Genomic DNA, 23,803 nt, shown 5'->3' with positions numbered 1-23,803 from the left:
TTGCGACCCAATCCCAAAACCTTTCCAACAGCAAACCTGACACTGAACCATGCCTTGAACAGTTCTGACCATGATCCCGACTTCATCCACCACCACTACCTCAGAATCATCCCTTACAAGCCTTCCAAGAATTCCTCACATCCAGCCCCTCACAAGAACTTACACCTCAATCCACAGAACATCTTACCACCCCCCCCCCCCCCCACCTTTACCTTCATCCTAAGGTCCACAAAACGTATCATCCTGGCCATCCTACAGTTGCTGGCTTCAAAGCACCAACCGAACATATATCTGCCTCAGTTGATCAACACCTTCAACCCATAGTACAAAGACTTCCCTCCTATATTAAAAATACCAACCATATCCTTGATCATCTGAAATCCATGTGTCCCACTCCCACCACACACCTTGCTTGTCACCATTGATGCCATCTCCCTCTATACTAACATTCCCCAAGCACATGGTCTATCTGCTGCTAAACTTTTCCTCAGTCAACACCCACCTGATTCCAAGCCTACGACATCCTTCCTGTTCACCTTAATCAACTTTATACTTACCAACGATTACTTTGCCTTTGAGGAGCATACATACAAACAGATTAGGGGTACGGCCATGGGAACCAGGATAGCTCCTTCCTATGCCAACATTTTCATGGGTCACTTGGAGGGGGCTTTCCTGGGATCCATAAATCTTCAGCCCCTTGTTTGGTTTGGATACATTGATAACATCTTTGCCGAATGGACTCGTGGTGAGGCTGACCTGTTAAAATTCCTGGAATCTCAAAATCTCTCTCTCTATTCGTTTAGTCGGTTCCGACTCTTCGTGACCCCATGAACCAAATCACGCCACTTTTTCCTGTCTTGCACTTTCTCCTGTAGACCTTCCAGGTTGGAACACATTGCTTCTGTGATGCCATCGATCCATCTCATCCTTGACGTCCTCTTCTTCTAGTTCCTTCAATCTTCCCCAGCATTAATGTTTTTTCCAGCGAGGCATGCCTTTGCATTGTGTGTCCAAAGTAGCTCAGCTTTTGTTTTAACATTAGACCTTCCAGGGAGAAATCTGGTTTTATTTGCTCCAATATTGATCTGTTGGTTCTCTTTGCAGTCCATGGAACTCTAAGAAGTTTCCTCCAACACCACAATTCAAAGGAGTCAATTCTTCGCCGTTCAGCCTTTCTAATGGTCCAGGTCTCACATCCATACATCACAACTGGAAAGACCATAACTCTCTCAAAATACAGATCTTTGTTGCTAGTGTTATATCTCTGGACCTTATAACCTTGTCAAGGTTTGACATCGCCTGTCTACCGAGCAACAGGTGTCTCCGGATTTCATGGCTGCAGTCGCCATCAGCAGAAATCTGGGAACCGAGATAACTGAATGTGGTCACACTACCTCCATGGTTTCTCCTGCTATATCCCACGAATTGGTAGGTGTAGTTGCCATAATTTTCGTTTTCTTCACATTCAGCATAAGACCGGCCTTTTCACTTTCGTCTTTCACCTTCAGTAAGAGTGTTCTCAATTCTTCTTCACTTTCTGCCAACAGGGTCGTATAATCCGCATACCTGAGGTTGTTTACATTTATTCCAGCTATTTTAATTCCTGTTTCTCCTTCATCTAGCCTTGCATTCCTCATAACATGTTCTGCATACAGACTGAATAAGTACGGTGACAGTATGCAGCCTTGCCGGACCCCTTTCTGAATCTTTATCCGTTTCGTTGTTCCATACATAGTTCTCACCGTGGCCTCTTGGTCAAGCGAATCTCAAAATACCTTCTCACAATTAAATTTCACATGGTCCTATTCCGAATCTCATGCCACTTACTTCAATGTTGATCTCATCCTAACCAAAGACCAGCTGCACACTCCTGCCCACATCAAATCTACTAACAAACAACAGTACTTACATTTTGACAGTTGTCATCCTTTCCATGTCAAACATTCTCCCCCATACAGCCTTGGCATTCGAGGCAAACGAATTTGTTCCGACGCAGACTCTTTATAGCAATACACTGCGTGTAATTATCCCAACAGCCTAGTTCAAAAGCAGATTTCCCGGGCCATCACATCCAATCCTGGTACTGCTGATCCCTCCAAAAAACAACTTTGGAGCACACCACTTGTCACCCAGTATTATCCTGGTCTTGAATGAATCAATCAGTTATTTCAACAAGGCCATGACTTCCTAAAATGAGATCCATTCTGTCTGTGATTTTGCCCACCACACCTAGGCCAGCTTTTCGTCAACCCCCCATCCCACCCTAATCTCTGCAACACCCTTGCCAGACCCTCAGACACTATGCTCCTTCTGCACCCATCTCCCTACCCTATGGTTCCTACCCCTGTGACTGTCCCCGCTGCAAGACTTGCCCTATGCATCCTCCTACCACCACCTATTCCAGCTCTGTAACTGGCAAAACATATACTATCAAAGCGAGAGCCACCTGTGAAACTACACGTTGTATGCCACCTGTTATGTAAACACTGTTCGGCCTTTTACATCAGCATGACTATGACCTAGTGATCAGTCAGGATGAATGGTCATAGGCAGAGGGTGTATACAGACAACACACATGCTGTTGCAGAGCACACTGTGTAACATGACAGTCATGACCTCGGTGCTCCTTTCACTACATGCGCCATCTGGATTCCTACCCCAGACACCAGTTTCTCAGAACTCTGCAGGTGGGAACTAGCACTACAACATGTCCTTGGTTCTCGCCACCCACCTGGCCTTAATTTACATTAATCCCTTCCATCTCAGCATTTTTTCACAGTAACTACTCCTTTCTTCTTTCCATTTTAATTTCCTACAGCTTTCATTTTCTGACTAGTCTATTTTTCACTGCCCCCTCCCCCCCATCTCCTCTCTGTTACATACAATGCACTTAGCTTTTTACTCGTATTAACTAGTGCACAATGTTTTAGCAGTAATCTCTGTCTTGCATATTACCCTGTCTTCCACCTTTAAGCTCTCGGTTTTCAAATCTCATCCAGTGCAGTCCCCGGCAATGTCTTTCCTTCTCATCCCATCCAAACCTCTCCTGTCCTTTTCCTTCGCCCCTCTTCCTTCCTCTTCATCTCATCTGCCAGAAGAAGTAGCCACTGGCTCCGAAAGCTTGTAATAGTTATATCCTTTTGTGTGTGTGTTCCCCTGCCACTGCTTAGTAAGTAGATTTTTTAATATAAAAAAAGGAAGGTTACATTTTCCTCTCTGGCTGCAGCATGATTATAGTTAGGGGTTGTGCTGAGCAGAGTGGGTGAGGTGAGAAAGGAGGTGGAGAGGAGGAAGCTGAGGAGGGGGGGGGGGGGGGGGGGGTTGTAAAGGAGAGGCTGTGTGGCAACAGTAGGGAATAGGCAGGGGGAGTAGCGTGTGGCACAGGAAATGGAGAAGTAAGTTAGACAGTGAGATAGAAAATAGGAAGAGAATACTGCAGAAATGAAAATATGAATGTCTGTTGTGGGCTAAAGTGGCAGGCATGGCGAGAGAGGTGGAGATAGTTGTGGAACGAGGGAATGACTGCACAACTGAAGAATGCGTTGCAAGATGATTTCCATCTATGTACTCCTGAGATGCTGGTATGGGTGACTGGTCCAGATGGCATGTTTTGTGAAGCTCTCATTGAAATCGAGTATGTTGTGATCAGTGACACGAGGTTGCCTACTTTGCTCTAGACCATAGTTTGGTGGTGGCCTTTAATTCATGTGAACTTTGTGCAGGTTGTTATGCCCATATAAATGGCTGTCAAAACAACAGCACTGTTATGCACCATGACAGCTCTCACAGGTGGCCCTGCTGCTGACAAAGTCCAATGTACTGAGAGGTTGCATAAGACAGATTGCACCTGGGTTTTCCAAGGGGAAATGACCCGTGTTGTAAAGGATTGGGAGTAGGTTTGGATTAGATTAGATTAATACAAGTCCCATGCATCATGAATAAGATATTTCGTAATGATGTGGAACGAGTCAAATTTTCCAATTCATGACATAATTAAGTTAATTTTTTTTTCTTTCCTTAATTTATATCTCAAAATTCCTCTATGGAGTAGGAGTAGTTGTCATTCAAAAATTCTTTTAATTTCTTCTTAAATACTTGTTGGTTATCTGTCAGACTTTTGATACTATTTGGTAAGTGGCCAAAGACTTTAGTGGCAGTATAATTCACCCCTTTCTGTGCCAAAGTTAGATTTAATCTTGAAGAAGATCATCCTTTCTCCTAGATCATCCTTTCTCCTAGATCATCCTTTCTCCTAGTATTGTAGTTATGCACACTGCTGTTACTTTTGAATTGGGTTTGGTTGTTAATAACAAATTTCATAAGAGAGTATATATACTGAGAAACTACTGTGAATATCCCTAGATCCTTAAATAAATGTCTGCAGGATGATCTTGAGTGGACTCCAGCTATTATTCTGATTACATGCTTTTGTGCAATAAATACTTTATGCCTCAGTGATGAATTACCCCAAAATATGATGCCATATGCAAGCAATGAGTGAAAATAGGCATAGTAAGCTAATTTACTAAGATGTTTATCACCAAAATTTGCAATGACCCTTATTGCATAAGTAGCTGAACTCAGACGTTTCAGCAGATCATCAATGATGGAAGTAGGGATGAAGATATTTTGTAGGTTAGGTGGGCAGTGGAACACTACTCTCTGAGAGAAGTGAAAGGACTGAAGGATTACGAGAAGGATGTTCAACACTTTTGGACATGACAGTAGATGACCTCCTGGCAAAGAAAGCCAAAAATGGTTGAAAACAGTGCTCCTTTGCAGCTGATTGGTGGGGATGGTTGGAGAATTCAGGGCATGTGTGACTATGGCACTGGGGCTCTGTTTGCAGACCTGATTTGGCAGATAGTGCCCATCTGTGATGGCCTTTGTAACATCTTCAGCTTACTGGGCAAATGATAGCTAATCATTTCATATTGAGCATTCTTTGGACGTCAAACTTTTTACTTTTGAAGCGATGGGAGCTATCAACTGGAGTTCTGTTGACATTTGGTGGGCTTCACATGGAGGCCATTGTCCAGGCTTTGGGTTGAGGAGGACCAGATGAAGTAAATAGGAAAGAAGGTTGAGGCTGTCGAGGAATGAGAATCAGTATCTTGGTCCTGAGACCCGATAATAAGGGTATCTTTAATGAACCTAAACCACACCAGTGGTTTTGGATCTTGGATGGCTCGGAATGCTTCCTCCATTACCTTCATTTCTCTCCTATTCACAGTTTGATGGTCATTTCTCCCTATGTACAAGTAGTTTGGCAGCAACAAAATATACAAGCATTCAGAGGAGAAAGTTGGTGATTGAAATTTCAAACAAAAGTCTTACCACAACAAAAAACACCTTTGTTTTAATGACTGCCTTCCTAAGCTACTTATCATATATGTGATACTCTCTCCACTATTTTGTGTTTTGTGATAGTAAAAAGTGAGCTGCACTTCTTTGAATTATACACACCCGAAACAGGTGGTGTGTATACAAGGTGAACCCAAACTCCATGGAGAAAATTTCGAAGTTTGTTCAGCACTATTTTCTGAGTATTTTTGTACAAGGGACTTATGGTCTCAGGTGGCTCATTAAGCAGTAACTGCATTTTGTTTGGCTTCTTACCCGACTTTTATCTTAAAATGCACTGAAAATGTCTGCATAACATTTTTAATTCCAACATTATGTGCTGTCTATCTTGTTTTGATACATGCTTGTCCTGTTCACTCAAAATCATGCCTGACTGAAGTGAGTAGCAGTCTCAAGTGGCGGTACAGAAGATACGTGAGGAGGCAGGGTAGGAGTGGGGGTGTGGGACAAGAGGCTGTAGTGCTGCCTGTGGTTGTGTGCAGGGATCAGGGTTATGGCAGGGATAGTCACAGCATTGGGAGAACTGTGCTGGGGGGAGGGAGGGGGTAGGAGAGAGGGAGGCAAGGTGAGAAGCTTGCTGGTGTGTCAGAGGGGAGGGGGGAGGGAGGGGGAGAGAGGGAGGGGGAGAGAAAGAGAGAGAGCAAGCATGTGTGAGGCTGGAGTGGGATCAGGGAAGGACACAGAGGCGGGTGGAGGACAGGGACTAGCATACATTGAAAACAGAGGGCTTACAGGAACAAAGGATATGCCACAGGGAAAGTTCTCATATGCACAGTTCAGAAAAGCTGGTGGTGTTGGGAAGAATCCAGATGACAGAGGCTGTGAAGTAGCCAAGTTAAAGACACCATGATGAGCAGCGAACTCGAAAACTGAGCTGTCCAGCTGTCTTTTGGCTACAGCTAAGCATTGGTTACTTGTGTGGACAGACAGCTTGTTAGTGGTCATGATCATGCAGAATGTTCACAGTGGCCAGTAGACTATACGGTTGCTTTCACAGATGGCCCTGCCTCCGATGTAGGAAATGCTTGTGACAGGAATAGAGTAGGTGATACCAGGAGGATGTATGAGAGAGGTCTTCCATCTAGTTTGTGTACAGGAATATGAGCCATGGGGTAAGGGGTAAGAAGCTGGGGTAGAATAGGGACAGACATATTGCAAAAATTGGGTAAAGATTGGGTAAGCAGTGGTGGACTACCACTGTGGGAGTAGTGAGGAGGAAAGTAAGGAAAATCAGACACAACTGATAGAGGTCAGATTTTTATGTGCCTAAGAGTATTTGATTCTTTTGTGTGTGTGTGTGTGTGTGTGTGTGTGTGTGTGTGTGTGTGTGTGTGTGTGTGTGTGTGTGTATATTATCAGTTGTTTTCAGTCCCATCTGTGTGTATCAAGTGCTTCAAATTTAATGTGAATGATATGTATATTTATTTTTTCAGTATAACATAAAATTTTTAATTAGGTAAAATAAAGAACAAAAGGTCTAATAAAACACCTAAACAGACCATGAAATGAAATTACTTTTTTCTTATCTCCACTTGACTGGTTGCAATCTATGATTACACCACCATGAACCTGAAACCAATTGACATACCAGTATTTCTTATCTCCTGATGACAGTTTCTCCATTGATATGAACAGGTATTTCACATTTGAGAACCATTTCCCCAAATTTTAATATTATTGGATGAATACCTAATGTAGCATGCTTTAAGTCTTTGCCTCTTGTACTTGGAGGCATCTAAAGTTTTACAGAATGGTTGCCTGTAATGCATGAACAGTGTTTTGCTTAGGAATGACAAAGATCGAAACTGCAAAATAAGATAAAGAAATTTGCAGCCCAGAGCAGAAAATGAGGGTGTGGATCCTTGTATAAAGAAAACATTCAAACAATTTGACCTTCAGTAACATGCAAAAACAATTTTTTGGCTTTCTATGTTAACTACAGTAACATTTAATCAAAGCTATATCACAACAAAGACTCTTAGATCTACAAACATTTAACAACTTAATCAGTTATATCTCATCTCACATACAAATCTTTTCAAATGTAGATGGTTTTAAAAAATTACAAAAAGAAGCACTCTCTGTATTCCATGAAGCTTTGGGATTGCAGCCGTATTACGTTGACTTGACAACAATATAGCCATCTACAGGTGAATGTGGTGCACTGGAGATTACTAATTCACATCGCTAACTTTATACCAAAAACTGGCTTGGAGATGCACGCTCAAAGGCACCCGTTACTTGAGTGACCTGTCAAGTTTTGCACCCTCTCTGCTCTTACTCCATTTGTGGTGCGCAGACACATGAGTACTGCTAATACTACATGCGTGTGCTCTGTTGGAATGCACACACATGGACTTAAAATTCAGATGTCAAAATTAATAAAGTTAACAGTGCTGAACATGTCATTGGTCATAAAATGTTTTCTTTCTGAATAAATTAATGAAATCACCAGATCCCACACCTGATACAGTTGAAAGCTGTCATCACAATTAATAAGATCTTCTGCTAAATGTATCCCCATTGATTCCTTAATAATTGACTGCCAGAAGGATCTTGTCAAGGCCAAGATTCCATGGCAGAATAATCCGTGGAATGCCCTGCAAGATACAATGCTCGGCTACGGCTAACTTACTGGGCTGCAAAAGACAAGTGTGGCAATCATGCTCAATGCATCTTTCATGCACTATGAGCATTGTTTGATTAATGTAGGCTTTAATACACTGGCGAGGTATTCTGTAGGTTCCAGCCCTCTGCAACCCCATCCTTTGTAGAATAGAGAGGAGCACCAGTCTTTTTAGGTGCAAATGGAGAAAGGCAGCGGTCTGCCACTTCTGGATATCTTGGTCAGTCGGAAAGTGGATGGATCATTGAGGTGTCCCAGTTTCTGTAAGCCCAAACATACAGACTTGCATTTTCAGGCATCTAGCTGCCACCAGCCACCATAAGCTATGGGTGACCTTCGAATGTTGATGAGCCTTGCACATTTTGTGTCTGATAGAGGCTGCCTTACAAAGGAGCTGAATCACCTGAATCAGTTTTCAAAGATAATGGATACTCATCACATCAGATCAGCACAGCTCTAAGGAAAAAGAGACATAACCACCCACAATACCAAGAAGAGAAAGGACAGTGAAAATCCAGGGCATTGCTTCCATACATTTGCAATATTTCATCAAAATTAGACAGAATCATAAGGACGTGTTATGTTAAAGAAATATTCTGCCTACCTACAAAGACTTACGCTCTTCTCAGTTCAGCAAAAGGTGACTTGGGATTGAGGATGGATGGAATCTACAGAATGCCTTGTCAGTGTGGCAAAGCTTACATTGGTCCAACAACATGCACGGTGCATGTTAGATACATCGGACATGATCACCACACTTGCCTTTTGCCCTGAAAGTCAGCCGTAGCTGAACATTGTTCCTCCAGAGGCTGTTCCATGGATTATTCTGCCATGGAAAGCTTGGCCTTGATGTGGTGCTTCTGGGATTCAATAATTAAGGAAATCATGAAAATGCATTCTAGAAGGAGAACTTACCAATTGTGGCGATGGTTTTCAACAGGATAAGGCATGGGATTGTGTGATTTCTTTAATTTCTTCAGAAAAAAATATGACCAGTGACATGTCCAGCACTGTTACTTTATAATTTTGACATCTGAATTTTAACTCCTTGAGTGTGCATGCACATAGTACCACCATTACGCATGTTCCTGCTGACCACAAATGGAGTCACAGATCACGGTAGGGGTCACATGCAAGTGGGCTGTGACATCACTGTGAACCATGTCACACTGCATTGAAACCTGTAGACACATGCCACACACATGTTTAACTCGTATACTATTTTTTCTGTGGTTGGTGAAAGGCTATTGTAAAGCCTCTGAAGGACATCAATGAATGGTTCTTTTCTGAGCAAACTACCAGTTTTTAGTTGACAACATTCATCAACCAGATTACTTTAAGGCATGAGACACATCACAAATAACCCATACTTTACTGCTTTGACTTGATGGATTTTCAAATCCTGCGTTATCAAATGTAGCCTCTGGACTCCCTGTAAGTTTTCTGTTTGATGGCCCCTAATCACACACATACACACACTCACTTTATATTCAACATTTTCTATTACATGAATTGTTTCAGCCAACAGATTTTTAGAATAAACTGTATCAAAGTTATAATAAATGGGCTGCTTCCATTTTTGTACCAAACTTCTGATTAACATTACTTGAGTATTATTGTGTGTCCTTTAAATAACCACCTCTGGTCAAAACATAAACCAATTCTTACTTTCATTTCATCAAAGCTAACAACTACGTCTTTTTCAAATTTTGTTGATAACTTTGATTGCATTTCCAGAACACTAAAGCTTAAATCAACAAAACCTGGTGGAACAAGTGTGGCAGTCATGCTTTATCTGAAACCAAGTCCTATTTTAATAATGACTTCACTAGGAAGAGGATATTTCAATAGGTCCCTAACAAAAGATAACACTTTATAAGATAAGCAATGCAGAATCATAGATTTTGGAGTACGTTGAGTCAGAAGAGACCCTTGAAACACATTTCCAACATGTTTTAATTTCAGTACCTCAGGTCAACATCCAGAGAGACAATCCTGTAAATCTGCATTCTGTTGTACAAGATTTTATTCCTGTTCCCATAGTTTCTAATTGTTGGCTTAAGCAAGCATAGTCACATTCACAGCTTTGTTTGTTTTCAAGATGAGCACTATGTCTAGTAGTAATCTCTTTATTAATCTGTAATATATTTACCTGTAAAATATCTTTTACATCTTTACAGCAGCTTCATTTTTGTGTCAAACATTTCTTTCATTATTAGAATGTCCACTACACCATAATCAGCACTGGAGGATGGTAGATTTAGAGTTTGAACAGTATCAGTCTTCAGCTTGTGTTTGGAAGGAATATTCAACAGCTTATTTTTCAAATCCCTTACATAACCCAAGTCAGTAGAATGTGTTGAGCACACAAGCATTTTCAACTGAAAACAAATCTACACGTTTACAAGCATTTACCTATTTCCATTTTGTCTCATTGTTTTAGGAAATATATGAAAATTAATTCCTAACTTACTTCACTGCTGTGGTTAGTACAACTGGAAATTGCGTACGAAACCATTATTTTTCACTTAAAAAAGTTACTCTGAAAAATCTCTTAACACATTGATAATTATGGTGTACCTCTGTACTCAATCGAAAGTCACCAATAAAAATTCATGCTGCCATAAACAACGTTGTTTGTGCTCATAAACACGATTACAACACATTATTCAATTGAGACTGACCTGGTAAAGGTAGCTTCAGCAACAAGACATACTGGTGTTGGGCTTCTGTCTGTTCTGTGGCGCCATGACCGGCCTCATTTAACCTCTTCTGTTAGGCGAGTTAATTTAGAGGTGGAACGGCTGCTTGGATCAGGTATGGGGTCTCATATCAGTGTGGTTCGTGTTGACTATCAGCAGGTGGGACTATACTAGACATGGCCTTCACCTCAACAGGAAAAGGGAAGGGAAAACTGTCTGGGCTAATAGCAAATATCTAAGGGAGGGGCACTGTCACAAGTGGTAAAGTACCAGTGGTTATAAGTGACAGTTCTGCAGTTTTTTTAGGGTAGGGGGGGCCAGAAACAAAAGATGTTCAGAGACAGGGTGAAAATGAGATTCACATTGATAAAACAAGCAGCCAGAAAGCAAATATTAATGTTCACAATTCATGCAGACAGCCTCGGATTGAAATTAGACACACTCAAAAATTGACAGAAAAATTAGGTTCATCCAGTTGTAATTCAGCCAGTGCACAGAACTGGCTATCCTTAATTGCATCAGAATATCTGAGAACCACAGGGTATGCTTAACGATTGCTTATTTGTGTTGAAGAATTAGAGTTGAGCAAACCAGTTGATATAATCTAATGCCCTGAACATCATGTGACTATTGGTATAGATACGATGGGTGTTTGAAAAGTCCTTGCAAAAATAAAAACTACATAGTGTTTGGGGTAAACCTTTTTTTATTTTTCAACATAGTCTCCTTTTAGACTTATACACTTTGTCAACACTGTTCTAATTTGTTGATCCCTTCCGAATAATAGGAATTGTCCAAGTCTGCAAAATATCTATTAGTTGCTGCAATCACCTCCATGTTCCATCCACAGTGACAAAACAACACTTAAAGTGCTGGGGATTCTTCCCGAACAGCTGCAAACCATCCTTGCAACACTTCAAACCATTCCACTTTTGGTCAAGTGTCAACAATCGCAGAACCCATCTTGCGGATAGCTTTCTCATGTCCAAATGTTTATGTAAAATATTATGTACGCATTCGTTTGAGATGCCCACAGCACTAGCAATCTCATGCACCTTAACTCTTCTGTCATCCATCACTATATAATGGATTTTTATCAATGATTTCTGGGCATCCAGAATGTTCAGCATCACTTGTGCCCATATGGCCACTCCGAAAATTTTGAAACCACTTATAAACTGTTCTAATCGAAGGTGCAGAGTCACTGTAATGTTTATCAAGCTTCTCTTTAGTCTCCTGAGGCGTTTTGCCTTTCTCAAAGTAATGTTTAATCACCACATGAAATTCTTTTTTGGCCATTTTTTGACAATCACTCGACTTCCTTGATTTGCACGAATGCCAAACACAAAGGTGTGGTTCTTTCCAAAGATGCTAATAACTAAAAATGACCTAGATACGCACTGGTGGTGCCATCTCTCGGACTTTGCACGGACTTTTCAAACGCCCCTCGTATGTTAAAGGTTACAGGATTCAAGTTTGCTTCTTACTTCTGTAGAGAAAATCTGGAGGAAGGAGGAGTGGTCACATTTGTCAGAAACTGTTCCGATTTCAAGAATATTGATATTAATAAATTTTGCTCAGAGCAGTACTTAGAAGCTTGTGCAACAGAAGAAGTGTTTCATAATAAGTCCTTTATAATAGTAGGTATATACAGATCACCTTCAGGAAATTTTAACTTCTTCATAAAAAATTTGGAAGCTCTGCTGTCCCATCTCATAGTAAAAATCAAGGAAATAGTGGTTGCTGGGGACTTTAATGTGGATTTATTGAAAAGCACTGTCAGTGAACAATTATTGCAGCCAGTAACACTATCACTCAATTTAGTTCCTACTGAGAACTTTGCTACTAGGACATGTAAATGCTCTGAGACTGCTATTGATAATATCTTTGTAGACAAATCTAGGGAAAAGAACCATATCACAAAACCAATAGTAAATGGGCTATCTGATCATGACATGCAGCATCTTGAGTTAAATGTTGAAACTCGCCAGGATTAAAAAAACTATTAAATCTGAGTACAGGAGGGTAATAAATAAGTCAAAAAATGAGAAATTCAGGAAATTGCTCAAAGACATGAACTGGATAGATGTTTACCATACTTCTGACTCAAATGGAAAACACAAAGTATTCATTAATGAGGTTACCTCCACTTTTGAAATGTGTTTTCCCCTAAAGGTAACTGAGATTACACAAAAGTAAAAAAAAAATAAACTGTGGATTACACAAGGAATAAAGATATCATGGGGGACAAAAAGGAGACTGTCTAGTATCTAGGAACAGCTCTGATGTAAAATTGTAATGCATTACAATGAATACTGCAAAATATTGAAGCAATTAATGTAGAAATCAAAGCAGCTTTATTATGCAACAAAGATAATTACATCAGGCAACCAAATAAAAACTGTATGGGATATGGTGAAGACAGAGATAGGTGGAGCCAAAAAGGAAGAGGAACAGATAGCTCTAAAAATAAATGAGACTTTGGTAACAAGTACATGTAATGTTGCAAACCTCTTGAACAAGTACTTCATTTCTGTTACTGAGAGCTTGGGGTTATCAGGTTCAGTGAACAGTGCAATGGAGTGTCTGAGACCAGTCTTTAAAAATAGCTTGAGTAAAATGCAAATGACACTCACGTCTCCCAGAGAAGTAGCATCCATTATAAAATCCTTAAAATCTAAGTATTTGAGTGGGTATGATAACATATCAACTAAGTTAATCAGAGAGTGCTCATGCGATTTGAGTTCTATCTGAAGTTATTTGTGTAATCAATCTCTTATCAGCAGAACAATTCCAGACTGGCTAAATTATGCTGAAGTTAAGCCTCTTTACAACAAGGGGGATAAAGAGATACCATCAAACTATCGGCCAATTTCACTTTTGCTGGCTTTCTCAATATTATTTGTAAAGGTTGTGTTCAAGTGTCTCCTTAAGCATCTGACTGCAAATAATATATTGTCCAAGTAACAGTTTGGATTTATTAAGGGTTCTATTTACCCTTAGAGTGAGAATGTACTTTATTTATTAGATAATAAATTAGAGGCTGCTGGCATTTTCGGTGACCTGTCAAAAAGCCTTTGATTGTGTGAATCACAGCATACTCTAGCAATACACTCACCTAAAGATGGGTGAATGTCATTCAGATGAAATATCTTGGCAAGAAGTTGATGTAAGCTGGATGCAATCCTGAAACTTCATGGAATACTCTTTACGCCATGAAAATTTGAAGAATCACTCTCGGTATTTTTCAGCTTCTCATGAAATAATTCAAAAGATTGGTTTTCTGTTTGTGTTTTCATCATTTTTGCAACTGTTTATAATTGATCAATTGCTTCACTATAACTTTCATATACAAAAGTACAATTGAACATAGTAACTTTTAGGAGAAATTGAAATATAAAAACTGTTATTCTAAATAACCTAGTGAGAAAACAGTTTAATAATGAATGACAGGAGTAGATAATATCAGTGGATGTTCAAGATTCACTGAACATAAGAATAACATGATTAAATTTCTTAAGATTTTTACATTACTTCAATAATTTAACATATCTTTGTTTACTGTAAACATGTAATTTTGTACACAAGACAAAATGTGAAACAAATACTTCTGATGATGCTATCACCATTCCACATTGTTTAAAAAAATGAAGAGAAATTTTATTATTTAGTAAAAATATTTACTATTTGAGAAACCTTTCTTTCAGGGCAACAGAAACTCTTCGTTATTTGGTCCACACAGACGAACGCTACCATTTAACGGGGCCATTACCATTCAGCAGGCACAACAAGCCAATATATTATTTACATTTGTAAGGATATTAATGTTAATTTAGAATCAGCACATAAATGAAAAATAAGTTTGAAATATATTTAGTAAGCTAAGAAAATAATTTTTGCTACTACTTAAGAAATATTCTGCTCATATAAGAAATAATCAATTTTATGATCACAGGCAAGCTGATAGTCTATTAAGAAGAAATCCATAATTAAAGCCAAATGATTATATGTAATGTTAAAACAATAATAAATAGTATGATTAACAATAGTTTACACTTGCAACAATATTATTACAAAGCTTTCATCATCAAACTCATCTCTAAGAGGGCATCATCTATGACAATGCTGATCTGTCACGCTCTGTTCCAAATATCCTGCACTACCAACAAAGGCCTGTAAAATTTATGTGACATAAAATAGTCAAATTGAAGAAAAAGAACATCTTGCGCCTCACTACAAAATTTTACTAGGCAGTCATGAAGCAATAGTTGTAATTCCAGTACGTCCAATAAAGATAAATATCACTTCCAAAAAAGTATATGAACTTCACTTTCACAAAAGTATATGAAATTTTACATTTGAAATACTGAAACTGTTAATTTGCAAGATTCGACAATTATTATACCATTAACAGCTTGCATAAGCAGAAACAAAATTATGGTTCAAAAACAGCCAATCTTAATACAGCCTTTGCCATTAGTTTCTGATTAATACTACTCACTATATATTCAATTGCCCCAAATCTCTAATGGCTTTCCTTTGTAGTAGTACCTACAAAACTGATGAATTAATGTAAGAACGAATAAAAATCTCAGTTATCCCAAAAAATCAGCAGTTTTTAAGCCATGCACGTAAACAGCATATTGTCATGAATGAAACTATCTTAAAAGAGCTATACAGATGGTAGAGAAGGCTAATTTCATTTCTTATGTTACTGACGTATTTCAAATTTAAACATAAAATGTACAGAAAGAAGGAACCAAGTCAATAACAACTGATTGGGACAGTTACAAACATACAAAATATGAAGGGTAAATACCACAATACAAACAAATCACACAATGTAACATAAGATTGTTCTCATTTGTTGCAAAATTATCATACCTTTAATTCATCACAAAATTTTTAACAAAAATTTAATATGTGAAATAAAAGCAGAATGTGGTTTTTATAGTTGCAACAGGTATGCATATTCTTTCAGATGACACATCTACTTAAAAAAAAATTGGAAAGGTAAAAATCTCATCACATGAGATATTAAAACAAGAGTACAGGACAATTACTACAAAACACTTAGCAACAAAACAAAAGACTTACTAGAAACCCGTTAACTGAAATAATCAAAACAGTCATGAAAGTAATTTAATAATGGCATATATTCGGAGGTAAAAAGTGTGTGTGTGTGTGTGTGTGTGTGTGTGTGTGTGTGTGCAGGGGGGGGGGGGGGGGGGGGGGAAGAAGCAAGGAATGCTAGTCGATAAAGTTCACTTTTCACTTCTGCCTTTTTCTGTAGTTCACTTCTGTATTCTACTGTGAGTAAATGTAACGGCCCACTTGTTGGGAAAAGTGACTAGAAATATTCATCTACTGCAGAAATTAGACTTATCTCAACTTCCTTCCAATAAATACAAATACTGAATATCAGCATAATCTGAATATCAGTGCTAAATGTCTTTGCGTACTTTATGCATCACAACAACAGATAGCCCCATTCTACACAGAACACATAAATAAGGTTACTACAGGGGCAATAATAATTTCAAACTTCATTAGTTCTACACAACTCATAATTCCATACAGTCACTGCAGAATTAATATTATACCATGTATCATGGTAGGTAATAGAACAGCACAAGTATCATGAACTGTTTTTCTGACAAGTAATTTTCACTGCCGTTTCTACTTCTCTGCTGCACTATTCATTTGAGTTATGCCACATTACCTGAAAAAAATTAAATATCAAAACTTTTACCCCAAAGTAAGAATTAGTGAGGATACATTTTTCAAATGCAAGGAAGAAAAGAAACCAACAAACACAATCTACAGTGATTCTGATAACTTATGAAACACAAGATTACCACATGCAACAAATATTACACTAAAAATTCCACATACAACAGTTATCAATGATACATCACTCCATTACAAATGAAACAATTTTAATATGTAATGTTCCCCTTTATATGGTATACATACATTCAAGTTAACGAAAGTGTCTTTTTTTCTTTAGTACCAAAATATATAAGTTACTACAGATTCATTCAAATATTACTATTAAAAATTACATATTAAGGCATTGATTTAAGATCTCAGTAGCTGTTCTCTCTCTTCTTTTCTTTTCTTTTTTTTGTGGGGGGTGGAGGAGGTGGGGGGGGGGCGGCAGTCATCTGACTGGTTAAATGTGGTCTGCTACGAATTCCTGTCTTCCACCAATATCTTTCTTGCAGAGTAGCACTTACACCCACTGCCCTCAATTAACCTGTTTTTCCTTACCCTTCTGACCCCATCCTCTGCCACCCACAGCTCCCTCAGGTAACACTGCAATTATTCCTTGACATCTTGAACAGATATGCTATCGTCCTGGCCCATGTTGCTCTCTTCATATATACTGAAGAGAATTTCTTTATCAAGCCATCTATTTCTGAACATCCTTCTACAGCACTGCATCTCAAATTCCTCGATTCTCTTCTGTTCCCCCACAGTTCATGATTCACTTCCATACAGCACAATGCTGTGCTCCAAACACAATTAGACTTCTTTTGGCCAGGAGTGCCCTCTCTGTGCTAGTCTACTTTTTTATGTCCTGCTTGCTTCATCAGTCATTGTTATTTTGCTTCCAAGGCGGCAGAATTCCTTCACTTTATGGTTCCCAATTACGAAGTTAAGTTTGCCGTTAATCTCATTTCTACTACTTTTTATTACTTTTGTCTTTCTCTAATTTACTTACAATACATAGAGCATTCTCATTATACTATTCATTCCATTCAACAGGTACTACGATTCTTCCTCACTTTCACTGAGAGCAGCAATGTCATCAACGACCCTTCTAATTGATATCCTTTTGCCCTGGTTTTAATCCAACTACAGAACATTTCTTTTATTTTCACCATTGCTTATTTGATGTATTATTTGAATAGTAGGGGTGAAGACTACATCTCTTCCTTATAACCTTTCTAATACAAACACTTCACTTGTGGTCTTCCATTCTTATTTTTCGCATTTGGTTCTGATACATAACAGTTAATTCTTATTTTCCTGAGAATTTTGAACATCCTGCATCATTTTACATTGTCAAATCCTGTTTCTAGACTGGCAAGTCCTATGAACATACCTTTATTTTTCTTAACTCTTGCTTTCATTATCAAGTACAATGTCAGAACTGTCTCTCTGGTGCCTGTATCTTCCTTAAAACTGTGGTGTCACCGCCAGACACCACACTTGCTAGGTGGTAGCCTTTAAATCGGCCGCGGTCCATTCCACACACTGTTGGGTGGCTTGCGGAGTATCAATGTAGATGTAGATGTAGTATACGCCGGACCCGCGCGTCGCCACTGTCAGTGATTGCAGACCGAGCGCCACCACACGGCACGTCTAGAGAGACTTCCTAGCACTCGCCCCAGTTGTACAGCCGACTTTGCTAGGAAAGGTTCACTGACAAATACGCTCTCATTTGCCGAGACGACAGCATAGCCTTCAGCTACGTCATTTGCTACGACCTAGCAAGGCGCCATTATCAATAGATATTTAACTTGTGATGCCTGTACCGTCAGACCGATGTTCTCCAATTATGGATTAAAGTTAAGTATTACATCAACTACGTACTTTATTTGCTACTATAAATTCCCTTAACTGTTCCAGATCTCACGCCAATCTGCGTGAGCTTAAAAGCGTGCATTTCGGCCTCCTCTAGCAACACGGTGTTGGCTCTTCTGCCAACACTTCAAAAACCAAACTGATTGTTATTCTCAGTTTTCTTAACTCATTATGAGGCAAAACTTTCTCTGCTATAATTCCACCCATTATCACTGAATGTGCCATTACCAGTTAGAACACTAGATACGTTAAATAGGTCCATCAGTTCAGGAACGGGGAAAGCAGCTGCGATCTTGTCAAGAGAATGATAAATTTTGCCACAAGATATTTGTAAAAGATAACTAAATAAGAATTTCTTTGAATCCATTTCTTGAGACATTAAAAATTATTATAAATTTCTTTTTTTCCCTACACCAATTCAGTTGTTGGAAAGTGTCATACACCAAGAGCTATTTGTGTACCGGAAAAATGTACATTTATAAAATTCAGATCACAACTGGATATATGTAGAAACTCAATTTCAGCATTTAAAGAGAATTCCAATTATGACACATCAGCAATAATCCGGAAGGCACAAGAGACCTTGCAATAGAATATATTTTGACTGATATTAAAAAACTCCTAGCATCTCTTGCATAACAGACTATTACCTCTCCAAAATAACTGTCATCTCAGAAGTGAGGCTTACAGCTGTTTACTATACAACCAGAGAGAGAGAGAGAGAGAGAGAGAGAGAGAGAGAGAGAGAGAGAGAGAGAGAGGGAGAGAGGGAGAGAGGGAGACAGTTTAGCATAAATCATGAGAGTAATCTAAATAAATAAATATTGAAAATCAAAGAATACTTGTTTTATAGAATGTGTTGAAGTGAGAAATGTAGTCTGCTGTTTTTCCAAAAGAATCAAAATCAAAGACAAAGTTGAAATAAAGATTTTAGCCACTGAAGGTCCACATGCATGGTATCAAAGTGCAGCGATTATATAAATCAGGTTTCTAAGTGTAACGTAATTAACTGTCGGAGATAAAGTTTCTCATGCGAAAATTACGATGCCCACAGTAAAGAGTTGAGGTCATTTCATTATGTTGCCAGAAAATGTGTTTAATTTATTTAATTATGAATATTTTTGTTTATGTTAAATAATGGATTCTTTTGAGATGTTAAATCTTGTATATTTATATGTATTTATTTATATGTTATCTTTGGAATTTATTAAGGTCAGTAGACCAAAGAATCTGGAATGCAGGAATGTCTGCAACTTCCGGGCGCATGTTGGCTTGCCCGCCACTTCTTTGTCGGTATTGGAGGGATATGGACATGTTTATGTGACCAGTACAGTATAATGCATTTAGAGTATCAATGTTCATAGTGAAAATGTTGTAGTTACTAAACAAAAAGTATGAATAAATATAATTTTTAGCTGAAAGTATTTCGGATCCGTTAGAGTTTATTTCAAACAAGAAGAAAACCCAGGCCATGCTTGTTGGAGTAATTATTTTGCAGACAAAACTTTGAAAACCCCTAGACAACCGAGATGTGCAGTGTGTAATGTTTCAGCAGCTACTAATACATACGTCTTGCTGAAATTGTGCTGGAACTACTCGTATTATTCTCATTCAAAGACACGTTGTGAGAGTGTGGTCCTACCACAATATACCACGTAAGATTCCACAATTGTTCGGTTGTGAAGAAATGAGATAGGTAACAACCAGTACAATATAGTGGCGTCATCCAGGATTATTGAAAATGTTACCGAAATAAACCACCACCGAGATTGCGAAGAAAACAACAGAATTCGTACATCCTAGATGAAAATGTTCAAGGAAGTCGTTTGCTGATACCTTCAAGACAAAGGAAGTCGTATGCTGATAGCTTCAAGACAACGGAATGCAGTTACTGGAGCAAGAGTAACGGTGCAATAAGTCAAGAAAGAAGAAAAAAATAGTGTAAAGTGTTGTGCAACAAAAAGTGTAGTGTTTCAGTGTTGTGAATTCCATCACGCACCGATCAACAAAGATGTTATAAGATAAGAAAATCAGTAAACTGTTGTTGTTGTTGTTGTTGTTGTTGTTGTTGTTGTGGTCTTCAGTCCTGAGACTGGTTTGATGCAGCTCTCCATGCTACCCTATCCTGTGCAAGTTTCTTCATCTCCCAGTACCTACTGCAACCTACATCCTTCTGAATCTGGTTAGTGTATTCATCTCTTGGTCTCCCTCTACGATTTTTACCCTCCACGCTGCCCTCGAATGCTAAATTTGTGATCCCTTGATGCCTCAGAACATGTCCTACCAGCCGGTCTCTTCTTCTCGTCAAGTTGTGCCACAGATCCCTCTTCTCCCCAATTCTATTCAATACCTCCTCATTAGTTATGTGGTCTCCCCATCTAATCTTCAGCATTCTTCTGTAGCACCACATTTCGGAAGCTTCTATTCTCTTCCTGTCCAAACTATTTATCATCCATGTTTCACTTCCATACATGGCTACACTCCAGTAAACTGTGAGTAAGATAATTTAGTATCCCTTAGAAAAGATAAATTTATTGTATTTTGTTTATTCCTGCATAAAAAGATGACTATTGTAAAAGAGGAAAGTACTGATGACGGTGTCGCCAACACTAGTACAGATGTAAATTTATCATACGAAAGTGAATGCAACAGTAATAGTCCGAATCCTGTAGACAAAGTTGAAAGTCGTACGGAAAGACAGGATGAAGTTAAAGACATGTTATCAACAATAATGAATTATATGGAGGGAAAATTTAAGGCAATTGATGACACTAACAGACAAAACGGACAGTGGTTAGGAAATATTAAAGACAGACTCGATGCTAATGAGATTCGTTTGGATCAAATGGAGCAAAACAACGCCGCTCAATTAGACCAGACTCTTAAGCTCATGAGTGATAGATTAGAAAAACATTTCAAAGAATATGAAAAGAAAAATGACGATCACTTTCAAAAAGTAGAAGCAAAACTTTCCAGTTTGAGTCGTAATATGGTTAAGATCACGGGTAAGGTCAATCATGTCGGGAGAAAAGTTAAAAATGTACATGCAAAAGCAAAAAATCTGAAAACTGAAGTTAGTACAGGTAGAGAGAAAATCCGTAATGCGTTTGAAGTTGTGCATTCAGATATCAAACATGTGGAAGAAACAGTATCTGATCATATTTCTCCTGTAGATGATAAAATTGTTAAAGTAGAAAGCAAATTTGAACAAAAGATAGGAATTATTACTGAAAAAATAGATGTAAATAATCAAAAAAGAAAGATGATGAAACTTACCAAACAAAAGCGCTGGCAGGTCGATAGACACACAAACAAACACAAACATACACACAAAATTCTAGCTTTCGCAACCAATGGTTGCCTCGTCAGGAAAGAGGGAAGGAGAAGGAAAGACAAAAGGATATGGGTTTTAAGGGAGAGGGTAAGGAGTCATTCCAATCCCGGGAGCGGAAAGACTTACCTTAGGGGGAAAAAAGGACAGGTATACACTCGCACACACACACATATCCATCCACACATACACAGACACAAGCAGACATTTAAATAATCAGATAAACAAAAATGAAGTTAAGAGTTTAGAAAGTAGTTTTAATGACATCACTAAGAAACTTGAAAGTGTTAGTAGCAATATGGTCACCAGTAGTTTGCCATACAATATTGGCACTTTGTGGTGCAACATTCCAGTAAAAAACTTTGCAGATGAGAGCAGTATGCATCCGGTAGATTTCCTGCAGCATTGCAAAGATAACTTTTTTCCAAATATGAATGATAATTTGAAAATTAAATTTGTGAAAATATTTCTGGAAGGTGAAGCATTGTCATGGACTAATCATTATTGTATTGAGGGAATGGCTTTTGCAGAGTTTGAGGACAGGTTCTTAAGTAAATTCTGGTCAGAGACAGAACAAGCGAGAATAAAAAGTGAATTCTTGAATGGACCTGTTTATAAACATGAGTTTGGTAGCATGAAGCAGTTTTGCAGAAATCAGTTAAGGAAACTCACTCACCTAAGCAAACCTTTTGATGAACTCACTCAAATTGATGCACTTAAAAGGAGGCTATCGTGTGAACTACAGTGGGAGTTAGCTTATGGTCCATATGACACAATTGATCAGTTTTTGAAATATGTTGACAAACTAGACAGAATTATTGAGAAAACGGGTAAACCACCACACCATAGTCAAAACCATTTTCAAAATACAGGGCATACAAATTGGGGAAAAACACAACACGATAAAAAGGAACCACACAGTTTTGGAAGTAGTGATTCTCATCAGAGAAATCACCAGTACAACTTCAAGGGATCACAAGGACACAATTTCCATTACAAGGGTCAATATGGAAATAGTCATAATCAGTTTGGTAACAGGCACTTTGGAAATAAACCAGAGGAGTGGAATAGTCATAATGGTATGGGGAGAACTGAACAGGAGTTAAAAAACTGAATAGGGCTCCACTGGCAGTCCGCAAGGTAGGAGCTACTTATACACAAATGGAAAGGGCCAACCCAAACTGTCAAACTAAACAGAAAGATACCAGTGACATAATGAGTAATTATTTTAAAGAGAATTGTTATCCCATTAATGTAGTATCTGTTACAAATAATATATGTCATACAAATAAACCAGAAACAAAAGATAAGTTATTTAAAGGCACTGCTTGCTTAGAAAACTGAAGAATTAAACTTAGATTCATTCTATAAGTGGGCTGAGAGGGGCACCTTGCTGGAAAATGATCAAAGTGTAATAGGAACTAGAGAACTTATGGAAGAGTCTGGTGGGCTAGGAATGAAAATAGCACCTAGTAAAGATGATTTAAATGTGCATCTGCATACTGAAGGTAAGGGTGCAGAGGATAATTTTTGTGATGTTGATTGGGAAGAAAAGGAGATTGAGGATAGTAGTGAAGAAAGATTTTTTTTTTTGGTGTAAGTGAGGAGTTAGAAGCTTTAGGGATTACTAATATAAAAGAGGATAGTAATGAAATTAGCGAGGTACACATGAACACAGTTGACAATTTGAATGATAAGGATGCCAGAATTTTAGTCAGTGAGTTATTTGATCTTGATATATGTAAGAAAAATGAGAAGGAATTGACAGCAGGTAATCATAACAGCATTAGGAGAGTAGATGATGAAATGTCAGATAGTGGGCAATTTTTGTTTAACTTATGGGTTAACAGTAGTGCCATTAAGGATGATGAAAATTTCAGAAAGGTAACACTTGATATATGTGAAACTTTGTATCCAGATTGGTGGCATAGACTTAAGTATCACATTGCACAAATGTTAAGAGATAAATATAAAGAGGAGACACACAATAGCACAAATGAATGTAGTTGGATTAATGAAATATTCAGGAATAGTAATCAGGCCAAAGAAAATGCAATTAGGGTAATAACAGCATATAACTCTGGTAGTAATGATACAGGTAAGGACACTGGAAAGGGATATGGATTTAGTGAAATTGAAGATGACTTATTACATGACAATATTAACAAAAAATTTGACTTTGAT

At 38.4% G+C, this 23,803-nt stretch overlaps 2 protein-coding genes across 2 annotated transcripts in view; one reads left to right on the top strand and one right to left on the bottom strand.

Moving 5' to 3' along the window:
- The window catches only part of LOC124544587, a 75,429-nt gene extending 60,897 nt beyond the window's left edge, over positions 1 to 14,532 (top strand). Inside the window, exon 4 of the mRNA XM_047123177.1 lies at positions 14,403 to 14,532. Coding sequence (XP_046979133.1) covers positions 14,403 to 14,511 — 109 coding nt within the window. The 3' untranslated portion in view covers positions 14,512 to 14,532. The remainder of the gene's footprint in view (positions 1 to 14,402) is intronic.
- LOC124544586 (biogenesis of lysosome-related organelles complex 1 subunit 2) overlaps positions 13,975 to 23,803 on the bottom strand; it is a 39,655-nt gene continuing 29,826 nt past the window's right edge. The window contains exon 5 of the mRNA XM_047123176.1: positions 13,975 to 16,417. Within this exon, the coding sequence (XP_046979132.1) occupies positions 16,414 to 16,417 (4 nt within the window). The 3' untranslated portion in view covers positions 13,975 to 16,413. The remainder of the gene's footprint in view (positions 16,418 to 23,803) is intronic.

Source organism: Schistocerca americana, chromosome 8 (assembly GCF_021461395.2).
Source record: "Schistocerca americana isolate TAMUIC-IGC-003095 chromosome 8, iqSchAmer2.1, whole genome shotgun sequence".
NCBI lineage: Eukaryota > Metazoa > Arthropoda > Insecta > Orthoptera > Acrididae > Schistocerca > Schistocerca americana.
The sequence above is the reverse complement of the archived record's forward strand: the minus strand, read 5'-3'. Positions and strand labels throughout refer to the sequence as shown.